The sequence below is a fragment of the Lichenostomus cassidix genome, chromosome 9 (genome assembly GCF_008360975.1).
Source record: "Lichenostomus cassidix isolate B80296 chromosome 9, HeHo_3.0, whole genome shotgun sequence".
Lineage (NCBI taxonomy): Eukaryota > Metazoa > Chordata > Aves > Passeriformes > Meliphagidae > Lichenostomus > Lichenostomus cassidix.
Window position 1 is genome coordinate 11,760,855 of NC_139490.1, and position 12,650 is coordinate 11,773,504.

Consider the following 12,650-nt stretch of genomic DNA (forward strand, 5'->3'; position numbering starts at 1 on the left):
CTCCCAGGGGGCCACACGCCTTACCTGTCACCCCCTGGGTGAGCAGCGCTGCTGGGACTTTGTGCTTCGTATCCACAGGTCACAGAATCAGAATTGCAGGATGGGTGAGGTCAGAGGGGACTAGTGGAAGTCATCTAGTCCAGCCTCCCTGCTGAAGTAGGGTTCCCTGGGTACCCAGGGCTCTGTTCAGGTGGCTTTTGAGTGTATTCAGAGAAGGAGACTCTACAACCTCACTGGGCAACCTGTTCTAGTTACCCTCACAGTAAAGCTCTTCCTCTTGTTTATGTGGAACTTCCACATTCCATTTTCAGGCTGCAGACCTGCAGACCAAGCCCTGACAGGGTAGGGGGGCCTGCCAGTGCAAACCTGGGCTGGAGCTCACCCTGCAGCCAGGTAGCTCATGCCTCTTGCTGGGCACTCACCCACCCACACCTCCCTTGGACACCACAACTCCTTGTCCTGAGGGATTTGCCAGGCTGCAGCTCAGCCTCTCTTCCCTCCGCAGTGCTGCGGGAAGGTGTGTGCAGTGGGCAGACATGAGCACACCCTGAAGGTTCTGAGTGGCATCTACTCACCACCAGACACCTGCACCTATGCCACAGCATGCACAGACCCTGACAAGACCCCAATGGACCTCACTGACCTTCACTGCCTCTCCCAGATACACAGACAGTGGTGGGGGAACAGAACGATTCCTCTCTCCCCTATGGGAACTGGTTGCACAGAAATAATAGATACATTTTAATTATATTTGAAATACACAGGAAACACATAGCTGGGAGGATAAATACCACCAGGCCAGCTGCTGCAGAGAGCTCGGTGACAGCTGGTGACTGTGGCAGTGGTAGCAGAGCGAGACAGAGTGCTGTTAGTTTCCCAGGCCGGTTCAGAGGCTGAAGCAGACGCCTGCCTGAGCTCTAGGGCACGGTGGGGACACCTGGTGATGTGGCCTCATTCCTGCTCTGTGCCGTGACAAGGACACTGACCTGCAGTGTGCCACAGCGGGAGCGCAGCACCCAAGCACCCTGGTATGCTGGCCCCAAGCCCTGCTCTTGCCCGGGAGGAGGAGGAGGGAGGCGAAGGCTGAGCTGCTGGCAGGTTGTGGCATTGCAGGCCACGCTTACAGTGCCCTCGGGGTTGGTGTAGGTGCACTGCCCCGGAGCATCCTTGTCCCAGCCTTCCTCTGGTGGGACACCGTGCGCTCCTGGGCACGCCAGCTGCCTGCGGGGGATCTCCAGCAGAGACTGGCCCTGGAGAGCAGCTGGACTGGCACAGAAGGCTTGCCCGTGGATGAGGGGCTCAGCAAAGCTCTGGAGCCAGCGCAGGAGGTAGGAGAGGTGGCAGTCACAGACCCAGGGGTTGTCAGACAGCCCCACACGCACCAGTTCATCATTGGCATCGAAGAGCCCCGGGGGCAGGCGGGCCAGGCGGTTGTGGTCCAGCAGCAGGGCGGTGAGGAGGGGCAGCCCAGCCAGCAGCCCTGCCGGCAGGCTGGAGAGGTTGTTGTGGCTCAGCTGCAGCTCTGCCAGCCCCGCTAGCTCCTGGAAAACCCCAGTGGGCAGGTGATCCACGGAGTTGTGGGAAAGCACCAGGGTTTCCAGCACTGACAGGTTGGCAAAGAGTTCCTGGGGCAGCGTCTCCAGCTGGTTGCGAGCCAGCGAGAGGTGGAGGAGGCCAGGGGTGCCAGTGAAGAGGGTGGCAGGCAGGGTGGCCAGGCGGTTGCCCTCCAGGCTGAGGACAGTGAGGTTGAGGAGACCTGCAAAGATGTCAGGGGCCAGGCTGCCCAGGGCGTTGTGCTGCAGCTGCAGCCGCCGCAGCCTCCCCAGCCCAGTGAAGATGCCGGACGGCAGCTCCTCCAGCCGATTGCCATCCAGGTGGAGCTCGGTCAGCTGGCCAAGTGCCCTGAAAGCACCGGGAGGCACAGATGCCAGCAGGTTGTCACTGAGCTTGAGGAGACGAAGGGCAACAAGTGGGGCCAGCAGCCCATCCGGCAGCTCAGCCAGGGCATTCTGTGAGAGGTCCAGGGCCTGGAGCCGCCGGAGTGGGCGGAAGATGCCGGGGGGCAGTGCCTCAATCCTGTTCCCCGACAAGCGCAGGTCCTGCAGGTGGCATGAGGCGGTGAAGAGCCCTGGCTGCAGGGTGCGGATGGTATTGGCACCCAGGGAGAGCTTGCTGAGGCTGGTCAACCCTGCCAGCACCCCAAGTCTGATGGCTGGCAAGGGGTTGCCTGACACCTCCAGCTCGGTGAGGCTGGGCAGTCCCTGAAAGGCACCAGCCTCCAGCTCCTGGATGTTGTTGTTGATGAAGACCAGCTTGGTGAGAGTGGTGCTGGAGCCCAAGTCCCCGCTGCGGATGCTGCTCAGGGCTGTCTCCACAAAGAAGAGCTGGGTGGCACTCCCTGGCAGGCCCTCCGGGATCTCCCGCATCCTCTCATTCGAGCAGAACACTTTGGAGGTGTCATAGCACTGGCAGGCAGGGGGGCAGGATGGGGGCAGCCCCCCCACCAGCAGGGACCCCAGCCCCAGCAGCACGTAGATCACCAGCCTGCACTGGAGAAGGAACCAAGCCTCACCCCATGCCTTGACAAGGCAGAAATCTGCTCCCACAAGCAGCTGCTGCTGGGGAAAGGGCTTCTGCAGCCAGAAATGTTGTGGGATCAGCCTCTGGGACACCACCAGTATGGGCAGCTGCCCTGGCCATGGAATATCCCTCCAGCCCCAGCTGCCAGCACCTCCCCAATACTCCTTTTGCAGGAACGGGGAGCACTTCCCTTCCAAATGTCTCCCCAGGGTTTTTACTCTGTGCCCCAGCCCCCTCTAGGACAACTGGGGTGGTGCCACCCTCGCCAAAGGTGGCAAGCAGCCACGTCCTGCAGAGTGGCAGTCAAGCTGGGACCTGTGTGGGTCCATGGAAGTCCTGGAGGGAACCTGTACCCTCATCAGATGTCACCACAGGCACAACGCCAGTGTGGGCAGGCCCTGGGGCACAACACCAGGCTCTGGGGCAGGAGAATATGTGAAACACTGGGCCGTGCTGCACACACACTGGGTCATGGGGACAGCACTGCAGGACTGCTCTGTGCTCAGTGGCAGTAGGAGTGGGCTTCACTACTTGTATTTCTAATTGCCCATCGGGTAGTTCTTTTTCCACAAGCAATCAGAGCAGCATCAAACCTGCTGGAGGGATATTCAGCCTGACCAAACCCCTATTCCCAGCCCATGGAGGCACTTTTTGAGGCAGTGGCCTCCAGACCTCTGCCAGTTCCTCCCTACTTGGGATACATGCCAGTGCTGCCTCATGATGGGGGATATTGCCCTCCCCACAGCAATGCCCACCTGCAGACACCCCGCATCAGTGGAGCTCTCCTGCAGCTCTCCTGGACTTACACCGGTACTTGAGAGCAGTGCTAGGCTTGGCATTTCCTTTCCTCCATCTCACTTGTTTTCACCAGAGCCAACAGTGGCTCCCAAACGTCCCAGGCCCCCCAAACTACCCCCGCAGTGTAGCCACCACTTACCAAGCGTGGCATCACGGGGACAAGTCGCCGAACCTGCGGCAAATTTGCAGGGATGCTGCTTGCCGAGATGGGACAGTGTTTTCTGGGGCGGATGGGAAGCCAGCCGAAACCAGGGACGAGCTGTTCCTGCTGGGGCGGAGCTGCCCCTCACTGCTTATCGGCAACAACAACCCGTGTCCTTGGAGCACTTTGAAAAATAGCCCAGCCCCAGGGGAACTGGAGGTGAGGCCAGAGGCAGCCGCCTGTGAGCATCCTGGCAAGGAAGTGAGGTCCTGGCCCCGGACTTCCACTGGCCCAGGGATGGTGGCAGGGTGCTGCTGTCACGGGTGGCTCCAGTCACACACTGAGGTCAGCATGCTTGCTTCCAGAAGCCCCCTAAGAGAGCCTCAGGACTTCATTAAATCTCACTGGGAAAGGGTGCTCAAAACATCTCTGCCATGAAAGAAGAAACCGGGTACAGCTTAGCAAGGCAAATGGAGGTTGGACTTGATGTTAGAAGTCTTTTCCAACCTTGTAATTTCTGTGGGGAGAGGACCACTGTGGGATCATCATGGTGGTCACCAGGGGTGCTGCTTCCCAGCCAGCAGTGGGATGGTGAGGGACACACGGATCAGCTGGGCTCCCTAGGAGTTTAAACCTGCCCAGAGGAGCAGCACACACTACCAGGAGAGCTGCAGTGCAAGGGCCTGTGTTGGAACAGGCTGGGCTGGCAGCAGCCATGGAGATACCCCCGGGGCAAGAGGAGGGATACTTTACCGTACTTAGTCTCATGGAGCAGATGGTGATACATGGAAAAACTCGGCTGACACAATCCAGCAGCAGCCAGCTGTGAAGGGAGCATAGCAAACTCCCCACCACCCCAGCAGTGGACTGTGCAGGAGGCAGTCAGTCTCTCCATCGAGGTCTCAGCTCACTCTCCAAAAGCTCTCCTTGGTCCATCATCCCCGGTTGGAGTCCAGGGACCCGCAAGGGCTCTACAAACACAGCCCACTAACCCTCACCAGCCTGTACAGGTTTTCCTCAGCACTCTAAAAATCTCTGAGGAGTGGAAATCAAGTACAGCCCCTGTCCCTGCTGGACCATTCCCCTGCTGCGCACCACGAAGGAGTGAATAAACAGCTCTTGGCACTTGGAGTGGACAACGGCACTTTAATGGGAATGTCACACATCAGCACCCAACAGCCCCATGACACAGTCCTGTGTCTCCTGTTACCATGCAGGACCCAGCCCAGAGGAGTAACCCATTATATGCATCAGCGTGGAGCTGCTTGTGCCAGCACTGGCTACTGAGGTGCTGTGAGCAGCCAGCACCACAGGGAGGACACCAAATGCACACCCTGCCCCACAGCAGCAGTCCTCAGGCAGCCTGGTGCCACTGCACCGCGCATGGAGGTGAGCTGAATTCCCCCATGGTCGTGCTGCAGCTGGAGAAGGCAGCTGGATGCAGATGCTGTGGGGGATGGTGTGGCACCAATTTGCAAATTGCAGAGCAGCCAGCAGTTGTTGACCCCCACTGTGTGCTGCCAGCCTCCCCCCTGCCCAAGGGCTGCCACCAGGCAGGGGCACTGGGCATGCACAGGAGGGCACTCAAGGCAGTAAGAAGAGGATGAAGAAGCTTTGCCAAGCAGAGAAGGACCAGGTTGCTCACTAGCTAGTGGAGGGTATTGAGGAAATGAGGACCAGGGATGGGGTGCAGTAGAAGCAGCCCCAACATGCTCCCAGCAGCCTGGGGGCACAAGCACAGGAACTTCTCCCAGCCCCTGCAGACACTTCACACGCACTGTCCCACTTCTCTAACTACCCTCACAGTACAAGCCCCTGGCACCCTGTGGGGCTGAGGCAGGGCACTGCAGGCAGGGCCACAGCCACAGTGGGGTCAGCATCATTGTGGAGCGAGGGCAGGGGGGCTGCTCCTGCCTCTCCCTGGTGCCAGCACAGTGCCCCACGGCTATTCTGGCTGGAGATGCACAGCAGGCAGATGCTGGGAGCAGGGGAGGGTGCTGGCTGTGCTCTGACCTGCCCTGCCTGCAGGCAGGGAGGGCAACTGCGACGCAGCTGAGACACTCAGGGTGTGCCAGCCTGGCAGCAACCCAGCCCTGTGGGGAGCCCTGCCCAGGCACCATTGAGTGACAGAGCAGCGCAACGACATGCAGCTCTCCTGGGGTGAAGGTGCTGCTCAGCTCCTGGCCCAGCATGATGGCTCACACTGCCTGCCCAGACAGGGGCAGGGAGGAGGCATGGCAGGGGCAGAAGGTGGGGAAGAGGGTCTAGGCAGGGGTGAGGGCAGCGGGCAGCACGATGGCAGCAGCACTGCAGGGAATGATGCAAGGGGAAGGATGGGGAAGTCCTGTTATTTGGGGTAAGCACCATCATGGCCAGGCTGTGGCTCCTGGCTCGAGGGGTCTCTCTCTGCATCCCACACCTCAGCTGCTGGAGCCAGGCAGGGAGTGAGCACAGAGGCTGCACTGGAGGCAGGAAGGGCTGGGGATAGAGGGCAGCCATGGGAGACCCCTCAGTGGGGAGGCCCTGCTGCAGAGCAGGAGCAGGGCAGAGCAGAGCAGAGCAGGACAGGAATACACACAGCACACAGCGTGATGTTGCCCCATCCCAGTCAGCAAGGGCAGCTGATACAGAGCCACTATCATGTCCTTTGACCCCACAAGCACCTCTGCCCTCAGGGTCTGCCAGACACTTAGGCTTCGTTCGGCGCTTTCATCCTCATGAGCACGACGTGGCTCTTCTTCCTACAGCCATAGACCACCAGTGCCACCAGAGCAGCCAGCAGGGCCACACACACCAGCACGATGACTGCTATCACCACACCGCTCTGCAGGCGTGTCAGCCCCCACTGCCCCCTCTCTTCCTCCTCCTTCTTCTCCTCCTCCTTCCGTGGGGAGTCTGGCAGCCCCATGGGGGGCTCCATCGAGGTATCTTCTGGTGTTGCTGCCTCAGAGGTGTGATCAGGGAGCAGGGTGCTGGGATGGGGAGCAGCAGTGGGGGACTGGGGGTCGAGGAACTGGTCCTGTGGCAGGTCGGCAATGGGGATGCCCTGCAGGGCAGGAGGCTGGGCACACAGCGGGGGTGTCTCACCCACCTTGTGGGGGTTCTTCTCCAGCCAGCCCTGCAGGGGCAGGATGCCCTTGTCACAGCGCCAGGAGTTGTTGTGCAGCCTCACCTCTCGCAGGGCAGTCAGCGGGGAGAAGATGCCGGCAGGCAGGTACTCCAGGGCGTTGGAGTGCAGCTGCAGGTGCCGCAGCCCAGGCGTGGCCCCGAAGAGGCCCCGCGGCAGCGCCTGCAGCTGGTTGTGGTGCAGAGAGATGTTCTGCACCTTGGGCAGCCCCTCCAGCGCCCGGGCATCCAGGCGGCGCAGGGCGTTGGAGTGCAGCGACAGCTCCAGCAGCTCCCCCAAGCCCTGGAATGCCCCTGGTGCCACCGACCGCAGCCGGTTCTTGCTGAGAACCAGGAGCTGCAGCTGGGTGAGGTTGCTGAAGACGGCAGTGGGGAGGGTGGAAAGCTCATTCTCGTAGAGCCAGAGCTCCTGCAGGTTGGGCATGGGCCCGAAGGCGCTGGGGGAGATGTCCCGCAGGCGGTTGACGTGCAGGGTGATCTTGGCAAGGGCGTGCAGGGGCAAGAAGACGCCGCTCGGCAGAGTGGTGAGGAGGTTGTTGGACAGGTAGAGCTTCTGCAGATTGGTGTTGTGCACAAAGAGCTCCGGGGACAGCATTTCCAGCTGGTTCTGGTGCAGCCCCAGCTCCTGCAGCTCCGGCAGCCCATCAAAGGTGCCCACTGGGATGTGCCGGAGCCGGTTCTCATAGAGCCGCAGCACCTGCAGCCGTGCCAGCCGCTCGAAGGCCCGGGGCGGCAGGCGGTCGATGTTGTTCCTGGCCAGGTTGAGCTTGGTGAGGCTGGTCAGCTGGTCGAACAGCCCCTCTTGCAGCTCCTCCAGGTTGTTCCCGTGCAGCTGCAGCTCCTTCAGGTTGCTCAGATGGGCAAAGTGGGCAGGCTCGACCTGGAGGATCTGGTTGCTGGAGAGGAGCAGAGATTCCAGCTTGTCCAGAGGCTCGAAGACCTGCACAGGGAGTTCCTGCAGCTTGTTGCTGGCCAGGCTGAGGTAGCGCAGGTCAGGCAGGTTCTGGAAAGCCCCGGGGCTGATGCGCGACAGGACGTTCTTCTCGACGCGCAGCCCGATCAGCAGGGAGGCGTTGCCAAAGGCGGCGTCGCCCAGCTCTGCGATGCGCGTGTTGATGATCTGCAGGGTCATGGCGTTGGCAGGGATGGGGCTGGGGACCGTGGTGATTTCGGCACCAAAGCACTCGACCTGGCCGGTACGGACACACTGGCACTGCTCTGGGCACTGGCTACTGGCCAGCTGGATGCCCACCAGCAGCAGCAGCCACTGCTGCCAGCCTCCCTGCTCCATTGGGCCTGCAGAAAAAACAAAGGGGGAGGGGTTCAGTCCCTGCAATTTACCAGCTCCCAGGGCAGCTCCCAGGGATGGGTGCTGCTTTCTCCCTGGAAAAGGCCACCAAGGCTGTGGCCATCCTGCCCCCAGCATGGCAATGAGGCAGAAGAGGGCAGGCGAGGAAGGCTGGGCACAGGCAAGGTCCAGGCAGAAGCTCAGAGCAAGACAGAGCTGGGGGCCACAGTGCCTGGCTGCCATACCACAGCTATTAGTGGCATCCCTGGCGTCCCAGCTCTCTTGGCTCCTCTGGCAGCCAGGAGCATGGTTTCCTGTTTTACAGAGTGTGGTGAGCTGCTACCAGCAGCACTGGCCTCCTGGCACCACCAAAGAGCTGAGACCTCCACCAGAGCCAGCTCATGGCACACACAGCAAGTCCCAGCACTACCCCACCACCCAGAGCACCCCTCCTGGCTCTGGGCTCCTGTTGCAGAGCCAAAAGCAGTGCCTGGGGATGTTTTAGCTCCTGTCTTGCATGAGCCTGGGTCAAAAGGACACTTGCCAGCTCCCCAGCACAGGCTGGGTTTGGGGTGGCCCTGTCTTCCCCCCGTCCCCAGCAGAAGGTGTCAGCCCTGGCTGATTCTTGCCGTGGGAGTGGGGTGTCTGATGTGGGCATGTAGATGCAGGCTGGTCCCAGGGGCAGTGCTCAGGGAAGTGAGAGCCTTACAGCAGAGTTCTCCATTACTCCACAAGCACATGGACACCCACTCCTCCCTCCTCTGGCCTGGGAGCTTCCTCTCTCCCTAGATTAAGGCAGCAGCCTTGTGCCAGGCTGGCATGGAGCAGCCCCCCGTTAACAGCTTCATGTGGCACAAGGGAGGAAGAAAACCTGTGACTCCTGCTCCAAGCACAGCTCAGCTGGACAGGCCAGTCAGGCAGCACAGGAGTGCAGCCACAGTGCCCCAGCTGGCACCCAGTCTGTTGGGGCACAGCCCCTGCCCTCCTCCCCTCCCTCCCCTCAGGGAGCACTCTTTCTCTCAGGCAGGGAGGGAGGAACCCTCCACAAGCCAGCACAGCTTATGTTTCCCATATGGAAACAATCTGCATCCAAGAACAGCTTTGTTTATAGCAAGACATTTATAAACTTCCCCAAAAGCTCGGCACATCAAAAGCCCTGCTCTTGTCACTCCCTGGTAAGGCAGCGCTGAGAGCACCACCCTGGAGCAATCTTCAGGAAACACTTGATCTCTCTTTTTCTTCTAGGGACAAAAAAGTTATAGACCAAGAGGCTGAACATTCCCTACTGCTCAGCCCCTCAGCATCTCACCGTTCCTAACATCAGCCCCCCAAAATGTTACTTTGCCCTCCTTAATTTTCTCCACAGGTCGTTGTATGAGATATATTGCCTATGTAACTCTTTCAGCTCCCACAGCGTGTAAGTGGTCTCACTTTTTCCAGAGAACCCTTGCAAGATAAACATCTCCATCAAATAAAAAGGTGCTGAACGTGCAGATCCCACCGCTCCACCACCAACCCTCGGAGCTGCCCTGGGAGTCCCCAGGATCCGTGTCCCCTCACAGGGGCAGTAGGAGAAGGAGACTTACCCGAGTGTCCTGCAGCCACGAGCGCCGAGCGAGCACAGCTCTGTGCTGGCAAGAGAGCAGAGTGTGCGGTTCATTCTTCCCCTCCCAGTATATAACCCGTCCAAATCAATGAATCAGCACAGGGGCAGTGGCGGGGTTAGGGAAAGCACTGGAGCAGAGTTGCTTCCACCTCCTATTTCCTCAGCAGAGCAAGCATCTCAAGGATGGAGTTTTGGGTCTCCCTCTCCAGAACCCCAGCGCTCTTGTTTGAAGACAAGCAGAGGGCCCTGTGAAACAGCCAGCACCCAGGCAGCAGCTTGGCCCCAGGAGCCCCCTGGTCCCCCAGTGGGGCAAGGCAAAGCCAGACCCCTGGGCACAGCCCTGTCCTTCCCTGGTATGGGTTCACACTGGGGCTGCTCCACGGCACTACCTTGGCACAGGCACATCTCTTGTTTCCCCATCTGTGGCTCCTGTAAATGTCAGGACCTCTAGTTGTGCCCCAGACCAGGGCCCTCAGCACAGGCAGACCCCTGGCACACCAACCCTGCCCAGGTCACAGCTCTCATTCCCCCCACAGCCACAGATGCCAATGGGTCACAAACCCACGAGCACCCACTCCAGGCTCTGTCCTGGGTCACCACAACCAGCTCTGCCAGGAAGTGGCACCACACCGGGGTCAGCAGCTGTGCAGGTGTCAGCCAGGGGCCAGGCTGCTTCAGAGAGCCCTCAGCAAGCCAGAGCACTGCCCACAAGCCATGAGGAACACCTGGGCACTGAGGAACCCCGATTGCAGGCATCTCTGCACCGCCAGAGCAGCACAACGGCCACTGCTCTGCCCCCTCTCAGCAGTCCCAACACACAGGTGATGGAGCCTGGTACCCGGGGTGTTCGGAAAGCATCCAAGCCATCCCATCAATTTGCTCAGGAGCACCTGCTGCCACCCCTCCCCTGCCCCCTCCAGCCCACACGGGTGCCCTGGGGTGCCCTTGGTCCCCCCAGGTCTCCCCCACCTCCTCAGGGCAGTCCCAGTCCAGCAGCTACCGGGAATGGATATTCAGGAAGAAGCAGCTAAGGAGAGCCAGAGTACGTGGCCCCTTTGGGCTTCCTGCAGAGCCGCTGCAGTCCCGTGCTAACCACGGCGCAGCTGGAACTTCCCTCACTGCACCTAATCCCGCCTCAGCCCACCCATGTTTCCGCCGGTTGCAACAGTTCCTGCTCAGATTCCGGGCATTGACTAGCTGCCTAGGATGGGAACAGCGTGGGGCTGCTGCCAGAGAAGGGGGACAAAATGTGTCATGCTGTGAGGGGTGGGAGGGTGCAGGGCAGTGGAAGGGACAGAGAACACGTGCAGAGAGGGGGCCAGACCAGGATAAACAGCAAACTGCAGGGATGGAGAGCAGAGTTCCCAGACAGTCTCAGAGGAAGCAGACAGGGATCGTGGGAAGGTGGTAGGCAGTGGGACCTGGGCTGAAGGCCACAGCCACCGCTTCATCAGATTGCATGGGAGGCGCATCTGCCATAGGACATGCTGGATGGGCACGGACCCCTCCCCGGCTGGGGAGTCAGCACAAAGGCTGAAACTACCCCTGGCCGTGCTCCCCGCCTGCTCTGGGGCAAACCCCAAGCATCTGGGCACAGAGAGTGGGCATTTTGAAAACACCAGCCACCAAGTGCTCTAGTTCCCACCCTATTGACACAGCAGTTTCCCAGAACCGTGGTTCCCAAAACAATCTCCGCACTTTTGTGACAGCAGTGCAGCTGGAGGTCAGGCGCTGGGCTTGGGAGCTGCCTGCTCCCTGCAGCCCTGGCATGAGAGCAGGGCTCTCACAGCCTTATCACAGCCTTATCGCAGGCTCTGTCTGCCCACTGCCAGCGCTGCTGGGCTGCTGCCCGCTCTGACTCATCCATAACAGCTTTTCAGCAAGGCAACACAGAAACTAAACCTCAGCACTTCCGAAAACCCACTGCCTCAAGCCCAGTTCAACAGAGGAATGTCCGACTCGCCTCCTTCCAAGCAGTGCTGCCTCAGGGCGGACAGGGATGCAGTGGTGTGAACCTCAAACACGCTGCCCCAATAAGGGGGGAGTCATCAGATTATGGTCCCTAGCTCCCTGCAATGTTTCAGAGGATTCCAGGTAACACCCCTGACAAAACCCTACCTGCCTCTACCCAGGCCTCAGGAAACGGACTCTGGCTTCTGGCTGGAAAAGATGATTATTTTTAAGACACCCCTAAAAATTAAGCAGGGCAGAGTAACAAATTGCACAAGCCCGTGCACCACTCCTGCAGCCGCTCCCGGAGGTGAGCGCATGGGAGTTTGCCCCAGGCTACTTACAATGGAGTGAAAAAGAGGGTGTGAGCTTGGGACAGCAGCACATACACACCCTGCACATCTGGAGGGGAGAGGCAGCTCCCGAGACAGCAAACGGATATGATTGAGGGTGAGATGAGCATTGTACAGGGAGAGGCTGCTCCACATGGCCAGGAGCTCACACGGCGCTGGATGGAGAGGAGTGGCTCTCGTGCTGCGGGAAAGCTCCAGGTTCAGCATTGCTCGGTGGACCTGTCCCACCTCCAGCTTCACCAGGCAGAGACTGAACCCCCCTGACCAAGCCCTGGACGGTGGGGAACCACTGCCATATCCATGCACCTTCCAGGAGACAAAGGAGCCCCAGAACAGCAGCATTGCTCATTGTTGGGGATGTCTGCCTTGCTACTGGACAGCAGGACAGTCCCGTGTCTGTCTGTCCATGCTGGCACACCTCCAGCACATCCCCACGGCCAGGGTGGTGGATGCAGCAAGGCTGAGTGGCTCTGAATCACCAAGGGACTCGAGACTGCTTGGAAAAACTCATGTAATCTCTAAAATTAGCAGCTTGTGGGCTTGGCTGGAAGAGCACATTGTTCATCTGCCAAGCAGCTGAGCACACTCACCCACACCACGCAGCCCCAGCTGCTCCCCCCTCAGCCCCTGCTCCCTGCACACCTCCAGCTCCTGCCTGAATTGGCACCCTGGGCAGGATGGGACCTCCCCAGGGCCTGCCGCTCCCTGCAGCGCAATCCTGGAACTGCCCCAGGTACTTTGCACTGCTTCCAAGTGCCCACCCTGCTATGAAGAACCCCCCGGCAGCCCCCAGTGCTCACAGAGAAC

The 12,650-nt window shown here is 60.1% G+C and overlaps 2 protein-coding genes across 3 annotated transcripts; both read right to left on the bottom strand.

The window, feature by feature from the left end:
- Window positions 1-728: 728 nt before the first annotated feature.
- LOC146433284 (uncharacterized) lies at window positions 729-3,735 on the bottom strand. 2 transcript variants are annotated; one of them, XM_085069430.1, is made up of 2 exons: window positions 3,518-3,735; window positions 729-2,633 (listed from the first exon to the last, which is right to left on the bottom strand). In XM_085069430.1, the coding sequence occupies exons 1-2, from the start codon at window positions 3,527-3,529 to the stop codon at window positions 918-920; spliced, it is 1,728 nt and encodes a 575-aa protein (XP_084925556.1). In that variant the 5' UTR covers window positions 3,530-3,735; the 3' UTR covers window positions 729-917. The 2 variants fall into 2 exon arrangements, with proteins under 2 accessions (XP_084925556.1, XP_084925557.1); XM_085069431.1 differs by having other exon boundaries at window positions 729-2,549; window positions 3,518-3,730.
- A 911-nt stretch (window positions 3,736-4,646) lies between these two features.
- LOC146433285 (uncharacterized) lies at window positions 4,647-9,836 on the bottom strand. Its single transcript, XM_085069432.1, has 2 exons — window positions 9,521-9,836; window positions 4,647-7,942 (listed from the first exon to the last, which is right to left on the bottom strand). Exon 2 carries the CDS (start codon window positions 7,935-7,937, stop codon window positions 6,210-6,212), a length of 1,728 nt encoding a protein of 575 aa, XP_084925558.1. The 5' UTR covers window positions 7,938-7,942; window positions 9,521-9,836; the 3' UTR covers window positions 4,647-6,209.
- Window positions 9,837-12,650: the final 2,814 nt, after the last annotated feature.